Source organism: Myotis brandtii, unplaced genomic scaffold, assembly GCF_000412655.1.
Source record: "Myotis brandtii unplaced genomic scaffold, ASM41265v1 scaffold197, whole genome shotgun sequence".
Classification (NCBI taxonomy): domain Eukaryota; kingdom Metazoa; phylum Chordata; class Mammalia; order Chiroptera; family Vespertilionidae; genus Myotis; species Myotis brandtii.
The window spans coordinates 2,295,644-2,312,564 of NW_005357346.1; the positions used below are offsets into that span (position 1 = coordinate 2,295,644).

Sequence of the window (16,921 nt, forward strand, 5' to 3'; positions counted from 1 at the left end):
GTCGCCCCCGCCTCCCCGCTCCTTCCATCCTCCCCCGCGCCCGGCCCTCTCCGCTCGGGGACTTCATCCCCTCCATCCCTTGACCCTCGCCTCCCCCTCCTCCTGGCTTGTGCTCCCCTTCCCCTCCTCCTGTCCTTCCTCCTTCTCGCTGTATTACCCCCACTTGCTTTCTTCTCACCTTTCTGCCCCTTTTCTGGCCCCCCTCCTTTCTTTCTTAAAAAAGGAAAACAAAAGCCCCCTTTGCGCAAATGAGCGTTTTTAGCGGAACTCCTTTTGCCAGAGCGAGAGACTGAATCTGTGCATGAATGGTGTTGGAGAGGGTACCGGGTCTCCGGAATCTGGGAAATCTGATCGAGAGGTGCCAGCCTTCTCGCCACTCGTGTCCTCAGTTGGGAGAGCCTGAGGGTGGCAGAAGCAAGTGGGTCTGTCTGTCTGTCTGTCTGAATGTCTAACAGAAGACTGCAGTGAGGCGCGGTGCGGGGACGGCCGCCGGTTAGCTCGTGGGCACGGCGCTCTCCTTTGCTAAATATATTATGACATACCCTGCGCCTCTGTGAGCAGCTCCCTTGACCTTGTGCGGCTCCTCCTCCCTCGCTCTCTGTCCCCCTCTGGAATTTCCCGGAGAGATCACCGAGGTACTGAGATCCCTGATTTCTTTTTCTTTTTATTTTATTTTTTTGTGCTGGAGACGATTTTCTATGTTGGTGGCTGTTTAGATGTGTTTAACCCATGTGCCTTTTTAAAATGCATTTTCCTTTCACCTCAGAAAGACAGGACGGACTCCCATGTGAGAATGGCTGTGACTTTGGAACGAGCTCCCTGGCTGGGCTGGATCTTGGTGAAAGCCCTGTTGAGGTTTGCCTTCATGGTTGCCAACAACCTGGTTGCAATTTCATCCTACGTCTTCTATGTGATTGTGCTTCAGCCCCTCCGCGTGCTGGACAGTAAGAGCTTCTGGTACATTGAAGGAATCATGTACAAATGGCTCCTGGGCATGGTGGCTTCTTGGGGATGGTATGCTGGATATACAGGTAAGAGCGGGAGCCCTTTCGCTTTATGTATGTACTGTTTTGCTTAGTTCAGGAGCCATGATTAACTATATGTTATACTTTGGGTGGACAATGTTTTTACGCTTGGACTATTGAAAAATACATAGAAAACAATTCTGAGTTTTTTTCTTTAGAATCCCAATTAATAAGGGTATTTTCAGAAGTATAATTTCATAACTATATGTTGATAAATTCCTTCAATGACATGTTATTTATGTGATTGACAGTTAGCAAAACCGGTCTGCAGAAGCTCTCTTAGAGAAATAGGAGTGGGTTATATAGAATTTGAAGGCTTATAAAATGAAGAGGTAAGATACTTAGCTCATAAACAGTGGGCATTTAGAAAAAGGACTGAACTATATTTGTGTTAAGATAGTTTAATATGTTTTTTTTCATTTAATGTAATAATTGTACTGTTAACATTTTAAGCCAAACAAAAAATGACTCTTTTCTGTTACGTACGTTTCTTTTGCTTACTAGAACCTCTGTTTTATCTCATAAATCTGTATTAGAAGATTAAATGTAAAGGTTCAGTTTAACGTATGTTAAGCTAATTTATCTTCTGAATGTCTTTAAGCACATTTTTATTTCTGCCTTTACCTTGCATTTTGGGAAGCAGGACCAGTGCTGTTCTGGAGTGGACTTTTAGAGACCTAGAGGAGAAGTAGGGTTTGTTTTGTTTTGAGGCCTGTTGTGCTGTGAGAACTTGTGCCTCACTGATGAAAATTCTCCATTGTGTAGTATATTGATTTGACTTTTTTTTACCCCCTAAGAATTGGGATGATGAAAAAAAGCATTGAGGTTTCTTAGCACTTGTCTCAGACTATTGAGGCTTTTAGATTTTTATGACTGATGGGCTCCTGTAGATGGTGTGGGTCAGTGGCGTCTGTAGTTGGGAGCTTAGAAGAGTGAGGAAGGTACTCTCAGGCTCCAACAGCACAGCAGTTCCCCATTTTAAATTCTCTGCCTCTCTCTTTCCTGCCCAGGCTGCACCTGCAGATTTTGCCCAGACACGTGAGAAAAGGACTGACAGCACCCAGGTTTTATGGAGTCTGACAGACTCTTGCTAGGTCAGAGTGCTCTCAGTCGCCCCAGATGAGGCCTTTCCTCCTCCTGGCGATGCCATTTATGATACTGGAAACCCCAGAGTCCCTGGGTAGTGTATGCATTGCTTCCTTGTCATATGTTCTGTTGAGATCCTAATGCTTTTTGGGTATAGTAGTGAGCTTCTAGTCCTTTCATAGGACCTTGTGGTAGCAGTAGGGGCGATAGAGAAAAAAATGAAGTGCTCATCTATGGTGTTGAACATTTACCTGAACTGCACTGCTGTTTTAGAATTGCTTTGCTGTATATAGTTTGTGCTTCCCCAGATATCCTATATGGTACGAGTGGCTTTGTTCTCTGTATGGTATACTTAATTGCTTTTTTAAAACGAGTCGATAGTGTTTTTAGATGTAAATTCTAGAAGTTCATTCTACTTAAACTCGATGGAATTACTGAAATGCTTGTGCTTGTGTGTGCGGTATATTTGTGTATAAGTGTTAGCATGATGAGAAACTGAAAAAAATTAATTTGGCATTGACCTTGAGATTTTAAGGAGTGCAGTTGTAATGCTGCTTGAAGTTAAAGTTAATTATCCTATGGCCACAGCAGGGCCGCAGTGTATTTTAAGCATATTTTCTTGGGATGTCTCTTCCTTGCTGTCTATGGAACTGCATGGTTCTTTGGCCACCTGCTTGGTCTTGACATGATCTGCAGTCTCTCTGAAGCATTTGCTGTCTTCAGGCTATTGCATTTTGACCATTTGGTCAGTTTGTCTCATTTAAGAGTAGACTATTTTTGTGTGCTTATTTTAAATGGTTTTTCTATAAGTAGACTACTTTTAGAGGGTCTGGTCATGGTTTGATCATAACAGAGCACCATCAAGAGGTCAAACAAATGTAGGAATGACATTCGTTGAAAGCTGCAACTGGGTCTAAAGCAAACTTAAGCAGGGATTGATGGGCAGATGTACCCAAAAAAGCATCTAGGACAGTAATTTTCAACCTTTGTCATCTCATGGCACACATAACTAATTACTAAAATTCTGCAGCACACCAAAAAATGTTACTTTTTTTTTTTTTTGCCAATCTGATAAAAAGATATAATTTTGACTTATTCACATTGGACAGCTATTGTTGTTTTGGCTGTTGTCATTTTTTAAATTTGACAATCCAAGGGAAAAGAAGTCAGTGCCCCTGACTTAATAGTCAGCTATTGCATGTTTTAAAAATTCTTGTGGCACACCAGTGTGCCTGCCCTCGCTCGCACACTGGTTGAAAATCACTAGTCTAGGAGGTCATAATAACCTCTGTAGGCATTTATCTTTCATTTCTTCCTTTTGTATCAAGAGGAGGATGGGCTTAAGTTTTGTTTTTTCCCCCTTTCTGAAACTCTGCTGAAATTTCACAGATGGAAAATTGAACCTTGTTAAAGGCATTCTTCTCAGCAGGTCTCATCTGTTCATGTTTTAGAATAAAAATTGCCAAACTTTGTCGAAAAACCACTTCCGAGGAAACCTTAAATATGAATTAATTAAATATTAATTAGGAAGCTGAAAAGTGAATATTGGTTTAGAGTATCATTTTTTCAAAATGTGGTATTCTGTCTAAGACAAGTCGATTACACGGCTTATGTTGCTTATCAATCCTACACTGCCTTATATGGTAGCTTCTAGCCTCTGTGGCTATTTAAATTAAATTAATTAAAATGAAATAAAATTTAGTTTCTCAGTCACACCAACCACATTTCAAGTGCTCTGTACTAGGTAGGTGTCTAGTGGCTATTGTATGGGACAGTGCAGATGTATAGCATTTCCATCATCACAAAAAGTTTGTGGACAGTTAATGAATAGTCAGTATGGTTTTCTCCTATTTCTTAGGAAAAATGCATTTTATCTTTATAAAGAATACTTTTCTAAGCATAGTTCTAAATAGGTTTCTTTTCGGAAAGGCCCGAAGATTTATTCAAGCTTTATACAATTATCTTTTCATTTGAGGCAAATGTCACTAAACTGTGTCCTTTAAACTCAGACATGTTTCTTGGATGGGGAATGAAGTTGAATGAACATTTTTGTATTTCATTTGAGTTCTCAGAGCTGGAGTAGACAAAGAGGACGGAAAGGGGTTTTCCGGCCTTTCTGCTCGTTTCTGACTTTATGTCTTGTTAGGGGAACACAGTTCTTTTTATTTATTTATTTATATTTATATTTTATATGTTTTTATTACATTTATAGAGGGAGAAAAAGAGAGAGAGAGAAACACCAGTGATGAGAGAGAATCAGGGATCGGCCACCCCCACCAGGGATGCTAGCCTACAACCCAGGCATGTGCCCCTACCAACTGGGTATCACTCTAATCACCTGTGCTTCTAGGCCAGGGCAATGGGGGGAACACAGTTCTTAAAAGATCTCTGAAGACATTGGGGTTTGTTTTGTTCATCTCTAGCTTGAGACGAAGTAGTGATGCTTGTTGGTACTGCATTTCCTTTCGTGGGAAGGGCCGTAGAAATATCTCACGTGGAGGAAAACGTGTATACTGCTTTTGCTCTAATATTTCAAGGGCACACCAAAAGAGGTACTAGCTTAATGAATGATTCAGATCTGTGATAAATCAGTACACTTCTCTCCCCTCAACTTAAGTGGACACTGGCAAATTCCAGAGAGAATTTTTAAAAATAAAATGTGTTTGTTTTGATTCTCATTCACTTATTTTAATAAATTCATTGTTCCCCACCCAAACACATTTAATTAAAGTCTCTTACACAAAATTGTTTAAAAATATTCATTGTAACTGGAAGCACGAGAATTTCTATATAGGGTGAGTCTTTTGGGCCATAGTCTAGCTGAAAGGGAACTGGGGTTGTCAGGGCACTTGCCACCAAACTATTTTTGCTTAGCAAATGCTGTTTCTCTTAGAGTGGGTATTTACTTGGGTGGTTTTAGGGAAAGCTGATGGAGATTAGGTTTAGCTTCCTCCTACTCCCCAAGTGACAGCTGTCATGGTTCTATGTTAGTCTTTGTGGGTTGATTATTTGATCGTGTTTTTTACTGGGATACAAATTCACCCTGTGAGAAAAAATATTTGGAATTATATATGACCTTGAAATTCTAGAAAAATGTAGAAAATATATCTTCTAGAGCAGTATTTTTCCACCTTGATTGAGTCATAAACCAATTTAGTGTGTCAAGATGAACATTTTTAAAAAGTAAAATGCAATAGAGTTAAATAGAAAAAAATCAGAAAAGTGTGTATCTATCTGTACTAGGTGTGCTACTGAAAGTGTTGTTTTACTGTGAGCCCTGTCAGCATTTGAAAGACATGTTCAAGGGAAAGAACACTGCAATTTACAACTCTGGGAGTCAGATGTCTTGATCTGGCTTTGACTCACTGGGGGGGGGGGGGGGCTTGAGATCCTTACCTGTTCTGTGGGCACTGGAGACATGATCTTCTTTATAACCCTGGAGCCCAGTTTGGTGCCCGATGCTCACAGAGTGCTCCATAGTGTCTACATATTTCTTGAACGATCCCTTCTTTCTTTCTTGGCCCCAGCTGAGGTGCTTTAGCTGCCTACCTTCCTGAAAGGTCTGATATCCAGGTATTGCAATCCCCAAATATAAATCTGAAACTGCGTCATGTTTTTCACACACATACATATAAATACATATCCTACAATACCGCATTTGCTAACTTAACACACCTTTATTGAGCTTCTATTATGTCTGGATTTCTGGAAGAAGTTAAAAACATGTTGTTTCAACGGAAGTATTTTTAGTGTACTGTAAGTGATAAAAATCCTACTTCAGTCTCTCCTCTTACAGAGAACAATAGTCCAACTGGAATTTTAATTTTTGAATGCTTGACGATAAACCCATTAGAGTGAGGAGTTTCTGTATGATGTTAGGTTGAAAACTCATCTTGACATAAATTCAGCTGAGGAGTTTTCAGTACAGTGTTTTGATTTTTATATAGAAAATACACCATTAAAGGTAAATATTACTAAATGCTTTAAACTCAGCAGCCTCGTGGTACTTCAAATTTGATAAGTAGCTTTATTTCAAAGATCAAATGTAATTGAGTAATTTCTTTTAGATAGCTTTTCTTTAGGAAATATATATTCATTCATGCACACATACCCATGTGCAGTATTACAGAAGCTTATGAAGCAGTATTTTTAGTGCGTAAGACTTCGGATTCTGGATTCAGATAAAGAGCTGGTGAAACAATTCCTACTTTCTTTTTGTTTACATTTGCCTGGTATATCTTTGCCCATCCTTTTGTTTTTGAACTTTTTAAGTGACTGATTTAGATGTCTCTAATAATCAATATAGAATTAGGTTTTGCTTTATCAATCAATTTGAAAATCTCTTTTAATGAGTTGAATCCATTTACATTTATTGATATGTCAGGTTATGTTTTATCAGTGCTCTGTCATTGTATTTTATTTTGTTTTCTGTTTTTATATATATAAATTTTAAGTCTTTCATGGTGTAGTCTGTTTTTCTTTGCTTTCTTATTGTTCTGATATTTAGTAAGGCTTGTATATTTGTCTTAGTTACTTTATATGATAGCTTTAGTTCTCTATTGATAATAACTATTAGTTGTCTTTCGATAAACAAAGGTAAAATTCTTTTTAAATCCTCTCTTCTCTCTTCCTCTTTCTCGTTTTCATCACCCAATTTTAGTCAATGGTCAATAATATTTATTCACAATATACAGTGGGGCCTTGACTTACGAGTTTAATTCGTTCCGAGACTGAACTGTTAAGGAGCTCTTTAACTCAAATTGTCAACTCAATGCAAAAAATCAGCCGAGAGACAGCTGGTATCTCAAAAAACTGTTAGTCGGGACACTCATAAGTCAAGGCCCCACTGTATTTAAATTTGCACTATTATGCCTGCTTATACTTATACTACTTGCTTTGTGAGCTTTAAGGCTATCCATTTACTCTCAGCTGTTACATCAAGGTAATCAGTAAGCTTATTATACTTCCTGCTCCCTGCTCACTCTCTCCCTTCTTCCAGTTTTTGTTACTTGCATTTATTTTGTTATGGCCTATAATATTTATGTTTTATTTTATTACCCTCATCTCCTTCTGGTTTAGTCTTAATTCTTCAGTTAAATATGTATAGTGCCCACCCAAGCACTTTTGATGAAGACTTTCTCAGTCAGCCTTTGGTTGGCTAAAGTGCATCCTCTAGTAGTTTCTCAATAAGGAATCATGGGAACAACATAGGAATATTATTTTTACAATATTTTCAGAACTTCTTTTAATTGCTTTATACTCAAATGACATCTTAGCAGGCAATAAAATCCTTGGCTTACTCTTTCTTTCTTACAGGTGTTGTAAAAATGTCTCTTGGCATTAAATGTTGTCATGGAGATGTGTGAAGCCAGCTTGAATTTTTCCTTATGATTTGATGTTTTTTGCCTATCTACCCAAAGGAGATATAATTCACACACCTTAGAATTTACCTTATTAAAATGTACAATTTAGTGGTCTTTATTATAATTGCAAGATTATACAACCATCCTCCCCATTCACTAATTCCAGAACATTTAATCACCACCCCCCCAAAAAAACCCATACCCATTAGCAGTGACTCCCCATTTCTTCCTCTCTTTAACCCCTGGCAACCACTAATCTATGCTCTGTCTCTATGGATTTGCCTATTCTGGACATTTCATATAAATGGAATCGTACAATATATGGTCTTTTGAGTCTGGCTTCTTTCATTTAGCACAGGGGTCCTCAAACTTTTTAAACAGGGGGCCAGTTCACTGTCCCTCAGACCGTTGGAGGGCCGGACTATAGTTTAAAAAAAAACTATGAACAAATTCCTATGCATACTGCACATATCTTATTTTGAAGTAAAAAACCAAAATGGGAACAAATACAATATTTGTATTTGCATGTGGCCCGCGGGCCGTAGTTTGAGGACCCCTGATTTAGCATAATGTTCTCAAGGTGTGTCTATATTGTAACATGTCAGTCTTTCATTCCTTTGTATGGTTGAATATTTCATTGTATGGATAGATCACACTTTGTTTATACATTCATCAATTGATGAAAATTTGGTTTGTTTACACATTTTGGCTATTGTAAATAATGCTGCTGTGAATATTCATGTATAAGTCTCTGTGTGGACATATGTTTTTCCTAGGTATCTTAGTTTTTTTGTTGCAATGGTAAATGGGATTTTTTTTGTTTGTTTGTTTCTCTTTCTGTAAGTTCATTATTGGTATATAAAAAAGCCATAGATTTCTGGGTGTTAATTTTGTATCCTGCTACATTGCCAAATTCATTTATTAAGTCTAGTAGTTTTTTGATGGAGTTTTTGGGGTTTTCTATGTACAATATCATGTAATTGCGAATAATGGCAGTTTTACTTCTTCTTTTCCAATTTGGATGGATGCCTTTTATTTCTTCTTCTTGTCTGATTGCTATGGCTAGCACTTCCAGAACTATGTCAAACAGGAGGTTGAATAAGAGTGAAAGAAGATATCCTGTCTTGTTCCTGTTCTTAGTGGAAATGGTTTTAGTTTAGCCCGTTGATTTGCCCATTGGCTGTAGGTTTGTCATATATGGCCTTTATCATGTTGAGATATGCTCCCTCTATTCCCACTTTGCTGAGAGTTTTTATAAAAAATGGGTGTTGGATTTTGTTGAATGTGTTTTCTCTGTCTATCGATATGATCATGTGATTTTTGTCTTTCAACTTGTTTATGTGATGTATCACGTTTATTGATTTGCGAATATTGTACCACCCTTGCATCCCTGGAATAAATCCCACTTAATCATGGTGTATGATCTTTTTAATATATTGTTGGGTGCAATTTGCTAATATTTTGTTGAGGATTTTGGCATCTATGTTCATCAGGGATATTGGCCTGTAATTCTCTTTCTTGGTAGTGTCTTTATCTGGTTTAGGAATTAGGATAATGCTGGACTCATAAAAAGAGTTTGGAAGTGTTCCTTCCTCTTGGATTTTCTGAAATAGTTTGAGGAGTATAGGTGTTAGTTCTTCTTTGAATGTTTGGTAAAACTCCTCTGTTACGCCGTCTGGGCCTGGGCTTTTGTTTGGTGGGAGTTTTTTTATTACTGCTTCTATTTCATCAGTTGTTATTAGCCTATTCAGGTTTTTTTATTCTTCCTGATTCAGTTTTGGGAGTTTGTATTTTTCTAGGAATTTGTCTAATTTCATTCATATTGTCCAGCTTGTTGGCATATAGTTGTTTGAGCATATGTTTTTAATTCTCTTGGACCTAGGAGTCAAATTGCTGGGTCAGATGATAATTCTATGTTTAACTTTTTGAGGAGTTGCCAAACTGTTTTCCATAGCAGCTGTCCCATTATACATTCCCTATTTAGAAGAGTTTTAATTTCTCTACATCTGCACTAATACTTATTTTCTGGGTTATTGTAGTTTAAATTTGGCCAGCCTATGTAAGTGAAGTGGTAGCGCATTGTGGTTTAGATTTGCATTTCCCTAATGACTAATGAGTTAGCATCTTTTCGTGTGCTTATTAGCCATTTGTATCTCTGAAGAAATGTCTATAAAATTGCCGACAGATCACGGGAATTCTTGTGTTTTCATATTATACAGTGTTTTACAAAGTATCATACTTTACTAAGATATTAGCTTGTAAGAACATGTAATAAATAACTCCAAAATGCAATGGGTATTTAATTTTAAGGCGTGCCTTTAACATTTATGTAAAACGTTTTTTGTACTCGTTCAATAGAAACTTATCTGGCCACTGGGTAAAGCTAGCAATAAAACTACTGGTCCGCAATGTGTTAAAATCCTTTGCCCATTTTTAAATGAGGTTGTTTGTCTTTTTTTTAAATGTGATTTTAGAGAGAGAGAGAAGAAGGGAGAGAGAGAGAGAAACATCCATGAGAGAGAACCATCTATGGGTTGCCTCCTGCACACCCCCTACTGGGGATTGAGCCAGCAAGCTGGGCATGTGCTCTGACCAGGAATTGAACTGGAGACCCCTTGGTGCATGGGACAATGCTCAACAAACTGAGCACACCAGCCAGGGCCGGTTGTTTGTCTTTTTATTATCTATCTATATATAAAAGCCTAAGTGACCGAACAACCAGAACAACCTGTTGCTATAATACGCACTGACCACCAGGGGACAGGTGCTCATCGCAGGAGCTGGCCCCTGGTGGTCAGTGCGCTCCCACAGCAGGAGTGCTGCTCAACTGACAGACCTGTCCTGGCAGCCCACCAGCCCGGGCTGCAGCCACTCACTCCTTCAGTAGTCCTGCAGGTCCAGTCTCTGGAGAATGGGCCAGGCACCAATGGACCATCGCAGCAGCATGATCCTGACAGTGCTGCCAGCCTTCTAGAAGTCAGCCATGGCCACTTTCCCTCCCTAGATGGTCTGCAAAGCAGAAACAATATAAAAGTGGCTGCCAGGTGGCTCCCAATAACCACCGTGAATGTCAGGGGGACAGATTCAGATCCTGGGCCTGCAAGGGCGTCCTACCACCTCCCTGGAGGGCCAATTGCATCCTGGTGCTCTCCTCCCTGCCCCGTGACCCCACCTGTGCATGAATTCGTGCACTGGGCCTCTAGTTGAATTATAAGATTCTTTCTATATTCTGTATACTATACCGTATCAAATTTTTTTTTTTTTTTGGTTACGTGTGCTTTTGATGTCATATCTGGGAAACCATTGCCTAATCCAACCAAGGTCATGAAGATTTACACTTATGTTTCCTTTGAAGAGTTTTGCATTTATATTTAAGTCTCTGATCCATTTTGCATTAATTTTTCTCTCTAGCATATGGTAAAGGTCCAAACTTCCTTCTTTTGCATAAGAATATCCAGTTGGCCGAAACTGGTTTGGCTCAGTGGATAGAGCGTCGGCCTGCGAACTGAAAGGTCCCAGGTTCGATTCCGGTCAGGGGCATGTACCTGGGTTGCGGGCACATCCCCAGTAGGAGATGTGCGGGAGGCAGCTGATCGATGTTTCTCTCTCATCGATGTTTCTAACTATCTCTCTCCCTTCCTCTCTGTAAAAAATCAATAAAATATATTAAAAAAAAAAAAAAGAATATCCAGTTGTCCTAGCATAGTTTGCTGAAAAAACAATTCTTTCCACATTGAGCGATCTTAGTACTCTTGTTAAAAATCAGTTGGCCATATGGGTTTATTTCTGGACTGTCAATTCTAATTCTTTGATTGTATATGTCTCTCTTTATGCCAGTACCACGCTATTTTTATTACTATAGTGTTGTGATAAGTTTTGAGTGTTAAGTATACTTTAAAGTATTTTAATTCTTTAAAAATTCATGACCCTTTTTGTTATATATTATGACTTCAATAGTAATTAGGTCATGAATCAGAAATCCTAATTTAACTTTATTTTGGATTTTAAAATGTTCACTGACAATAGTTTTTTTTAACAATATTTATAATGGGTTAAATGACCCCTTCCTACCTCTATGTTGAAGAAATGCTTACTAGCTATGTGTTTCAGTAGGAGTTATTGTTAATAACAATATTTGCTTTCTCAAGAAAATAGAACATTAGTTGTAGGAGTATCTTGTGTGATTGATCAACCAAATGTTTATTGACTACCTACTGCCAGTTAGCAAAGTTATTGATTTGTAAAATACTGTGCTAGAGAATGTGATTTAGACTAATTTCTACCAAAAGGATTTTTGGCATAGTTTTTATTTTGATGGATGGCTTGGGGAATAGTTACGTTTACTATGAAATATGTTTCCAAAAGAGACCTGCAAAAAGTTTTCTAGAAAATGGAAATCAATATGCACATTTTTCCCTAATGTGATGGCTCCATTTTTTAAAGGTAATTGAGGTCCTTCCAGAGATGAAAATTAACTGGAAGCTACATTTATTTTGTAGAATAAAATATAAATTACATGGGTAAGGAACAAGGGTCATTTTTAGTGAGTGGCAGGCTGTTTTTTTGTGGGTGGGATAGAATTGATTTTTATACATGAGAGACTGAATTGGGCATTTATTTTAAAACTGAAATAATCATTTAAAACCATTTTAAGCCCAAAATACGTATATAAAGATGTTGTATTTTTAATGAAGAATAGATACTGCTAAATTAAATATGATATTAGAGATAGTATGATATATTTTTAAAAATTGACTTTTGAGTTAATATGAGTTTGGGTCCTGCCACCACAACTTACTAGTTGTATAACTTTGAGCTAGTTAAGTCACTTCTCTGAGCCTCAGTTTCATCATTATGAAATGCTTCAGAGCAATTTATGTTTAACTGTCTTCTAATTGATTCAGTCACCTATTCTGATAATATTTGAGCGCCTTCTCTGTCAAGCCCTGTGCTGGGGGTGGGAGAACAGTGACAAAACAGCACAGCTCCTGTGCTTCTGTAGTTGACTGTTTTGTGTGGGAGACAACAGGAGTCACCTGATAACCATGTAATCACAACTGTGAGAAGGGCTACAAAGAACAAGTAGAGGGGCTATGCAATTAAGTAACAGAGGGCTTAATTTGGAAATGAGTGGTGTCAGGGAGGAATGCCTCCTTGAGAAAGTGGTACTAAGACAGAACTGAGGAATAAGTAGGAGTTGACCAGGTGGTGCTGGGTAAGGGGCAGAGTATACAGAGGATGAAAGAGATTTGTCATGTTTGAGCAACAAAGGGAAGGCTAGATTGACTGCAGTATGGAATGAATGAGAGGAGTAGGGTGGTTGTGATGGGGAGTTGATAAGGCCAAATCCATTGAGGCTTTTTAAGTGCATATTAATGATTTTGAAATTTATATTAAGAGGAAACCATTCAATGATTTTAAGTAAGGGGATGGTGAGATCAAATTCATATTTGTAATTCTATACTCTGCGGACTTTGTGGAAATGGATAAGAGAGAAGAATTGAGAGTGTACAAAGGATACCCTCTGGAAGATGGTCACCTTAGACAGGTGAGGTGATAGTTGCTTGGTCTAGGTCAGTGGTCGGCAAACTGTGGCTCGCGAGCCACATGCGGCTCTTTGGCCCCTTGAGTGTGGCCCCGAAGTTTCAATCGCACTGTACGTCCGCATGTGGTATTTTGTGGAAGAGCCATACTCAAGGGGCCGCAGTTTGCCGACCACTGGTCTAGGTGATGGCAGTGGAGATGGAAATAAGTGAACTAATTGAAGAGTTTTGTAGGAGGAAAATTGTAGGAACTAGGTGAGGGATTGGACATAGAGCATGCAGTGAAGTCTTACCAGACCAAAGTCAGTGTACCCGACACTTCGAAAGACCAAAACTCAAAATGTCAGAGTTTGGCATATGGAAAAGTTTATTGACCAAGAAGGCACCAACTGAGAAGATGGGAGACTTAGTGATGCTTCAAATTCATCTTAAGAAAGTACAGAGTTAAGGCTTCTTTTATGTCAAGGAAAGGGTAAATGGGAGGGGCAAGAGGTGCTTGCCATCTGCAAACAGTTGGGCGCCAGCAGGGGTTTGAGGAAGATTGTGAACCTTCTTTGTTCTTAGTCTGACTCTAGTTGATGTGAGTCTGCTTCTGAGTTTCCTGCAAGTCTTTGATACATAATCATTATTTTTGAACATACTCTCTTCATCTCCTCGGGAGAGGCACCTTATGGTAAAGGGCTATTATTGTAAAACTCAAGCTGCAAGCAGAATTGCTCTAATGATTAGCATGTCTGTATGCAAGAAGCTATTAACCTGAAGGCCATGGGAACAAATTAGGCTTGCATAAATGGAATCACAGAGGCCCAGCATTTCATTCTGTTACAGAAGAGTGGGTGACAGAGATGACCATGAGGTTTCTGGTATGAGCTGCTGGGTGGTTAGGGAAGCGCAGAGGAGTAACATGGAGAGGAAAGATACAAATTTAGCATAGGACAGCTGAGAAGCATCTAAGTGGAGCTCTGAAGTAAACATATAGGTATGAAGTCTGGAACTCAGAAGAGAAACCTGAGTCAGAAAAGTAGACTGGGAAATTACCAATAGTATTTAAAGCCATGGAGATGGATGAGATCACCTAGGGAGATTGTAAGTGCTGAGTGACTCGAGGCCCAGGATCAAACTCAGAGGATTGTGACATTTGGAGGATGGGGTAAGAAGGAACAGTGGAGAAGCAGAAGGAATGCCTGCCCTAAGAATGTGATGTCAGAAGTCAGTTGTGTGTCAGGGCGGCGGTCTGATGAATGCTGCTGAGTGTGTCTTTTGTAAGATGAGAGCTGACTTACTCTTTGTTGCTTTTGGCAAGAGCAGCTTCATTGAGGTGGTAGAAGTGGAAATTAGATTGGAGTGGGTTGGAGATAAATGATGAATGGGAGAAGATAAAATGCAGACACAAACGTGTGCCTTTCCAGAAGTTTGGCTCTGAAGGAATAGAGGGTGATAGCTGCAGGAGAGAAATTAAGTCAAGAGAAGGCTTTTTACATTTTTTTATTTTTAAGATGGAAAAGTCGAGATGTCGAACCACTTAGAGTTGTGCCTGATGAAACTGGGGACACTTATATGACTAAAGTATTTAGGGAACTATTCTTAGTGAAGATTTAATGAGATAACACTTATCAGGGCAAGAAAGCACTTAAATGTTGGCCCTGGTGGTGGAGGCAGGCAGCGCCTGCATAATTTGCTCCTATTCTGAACTCTTACTTAGTAAGACTGCTCCGCCTCAGCCCCGCTGCATTTTTTCGCTGATATTCTTCCTCTCCCTAAGATCTTTTCTTCAGTTTCTCTGAAAATTTCTACCTACTTATCTAACCCTTTGATATCACTCTCCACTCCTTCAGTTTCTTCTTTCCTTCTTTCTGAACCTCTTTGGCATCTACTCTATAATTGTGGTTCCTAACCTTTGGGCTATGATTTCTTTTCTTTTTTTTTTTTTTAAATATTTTTATTGATTTCAGAGAGGAAGGGAGAGGGATAGAGAGATAGAAACATCAGTGATGAAAGAGAATCATTGATCGGCTGCCTCCCGCACGCCCCCTACTGGGGATTGAGCCTGCAACCCAGTCATGTGCCCTTGGCCAGAATCAAACCTGGGACCCTTCAGTCTGCAGGCCGACGCTCTGTCCACTGAGCCAAACCGGCTAGGGCTGGGCTGTGATTTCTTGTAGTGCTTCATAGTTCTCTCAGAGGGTCAGAAATCTATGTACATATGTAATGTCATCTGTGGATGAATAAATTATGTGTTGTAAATATATGTTAATATTTTTCAAATACAAGTAGCTGCTTATTTGCTTAATAAGAAATGAGTGAATGAATGAACGAATGCGTGAGTGAGTGGACGAATGCTTATGGCGAAGAGACTGGTTGGCATTGCCATGGTAGCCTGGCACTGCCTGCTCGCAGGTCCCACCCCCTGCCGCCGCCGGTCACCTCCCTCTGCGGGAGGTGACCAGCAGGGTGATCAGGGGCCCCCGCTGGCACCTGCCTTGGCTGGCCTGGGGCCTGCGGGCTGGGGGCAGCTCCTGCATTGAGCGTCTTCCCCCTGGTCGTCAGTACACATCATAGCAACCGGTCGTTCCACCGTTCAGTCGATTTGCATATTAGGCTTTTATTATATAAAATAATGGGGTGGATAGTCCCACCCCACCGGTCGTCCTACAGATCGGCCCTGATCGTTGGCCAGGCCTAGGGACCCTACCCATGCACGATTTTCGTGCATCAGGCCACTAGTTATATATAATGAAGACTGGTAGAAGTTAAATAATTTGGGTGATAGAGCTTTGGTGGGTGATAAAGCTCGCGAGGGACAGAGCTACCTTTGAATGAAGGTCTACTCTAAAGCCCATGCTGTTTTCATTATGCCATGAAAACTTAGCACACTTCCCTTTTAGTTGAGTGGTTGATAATCTCCTTAGACAGGAGCTATCTATGCTTTGGTTTCAGGGGTCAACAGACCAGGATTTCAGTCAGATTTATAGTGCTTACTTACAGTATTACCTTGTACAATATCATCTCTATCCTCAGCTCTAAGTAAGACTGATAGCTGGCATGTGTGCTTCTAGAGCTGCTGTAGCAATTGAGAGAATATGAATGAAAGCTCTTCAAAATAGGAAAATGTACTACTATGTAACACAGTTAATTAGTTTCTCATTTGATTATATTCTTAGTACTTTCTTCCTTTACTATCTTAGATTTCAAAGTTTGGAAATATGGTCAAGCCTCAAACCAGAGGCTATATTAGCTCCAACTGTGAATTTATTTGCTTAAGACCTATTGGGCATTTGGTTGGTGTGCATGCTTATGTCTGCTTTCTGCTCTTTCATTTTAAGGGACACCTCAAACTTTGTCTAGCTTAGTTCCACTTAATATATATATGTTCATGGTCATTTTCTTAACACTTCTCTTTCCGAGGTCAGTTTTTAACTCCTCTCATTGCCCACTTTGCCTTGGATTTGGTTGGTGGCCTGGGACTGTGATCTGGAGACTCTCCCTCCCCCTTTTTTCTATTCCCTCCCCCAGTTTCTGTACACCCTCATCCATCTATAGTTATCCAAAGCTAAGATCCCATCTTAGCTTCACTTCACTAATTACTATCTCCTTTTATCTTTGCTTTTGGCTTCCAGGGTATAAAGATACTAAATACATTCTTATCTTTTACAAAAATACCCCCCTTTAATAAAGAACAACTCTCCCTCATCCCCACAGCCCAGCCCAACCCTCCATATCATATAATGTCAGTTCCTTCACCTGCTGGCTTTCTGTGTTTGTTAAGATAGGTAGAATCCTGGTGCATGAATTTGTGCACGGGTGAGGTCGGCTGGCCTGCCCCAATGGGGCCCGTCTGGCTGGGCCGGTCTCGGGGAGGGGCTGCAGGCGGTTGGCCGGCGGCCCCACTCCCAATCAGGGTGTT

General features: G+C 39.7%; 1 protein-coding gene across 4 annotated transcripts in view; it reads left to right on the forward strand.

The window, feature by feature from the left end:
* The window catches only part of LPGAT1 (lysophosphatidylglycerol acyltransferase 1), an 87,800-nt gene that overhangs the window by 33,094 nt on the left and 37,785 nt on the right, over positions 1-16,921 (forward strand). For 3 of the 4 annotated variants that reach the window (XM_005865170.2, XM_005865172.2, XM_005865171.2), the window contains exon 2: positions 767-1,031. In XM_005865170.2, coding sequence (XP_005865232.1) covers positions 794-1,031 — 238 coding nt within the window. In that variant the 5' untranslated portion in view covers positions 767-793. Of the gene's footprint in view, positions 1-26; positions 636-766; positions 1,032-16,921 lie in introns of those variants that run through there. The other variant, XM_005865169.2, reaches the window with a different exon arrangement.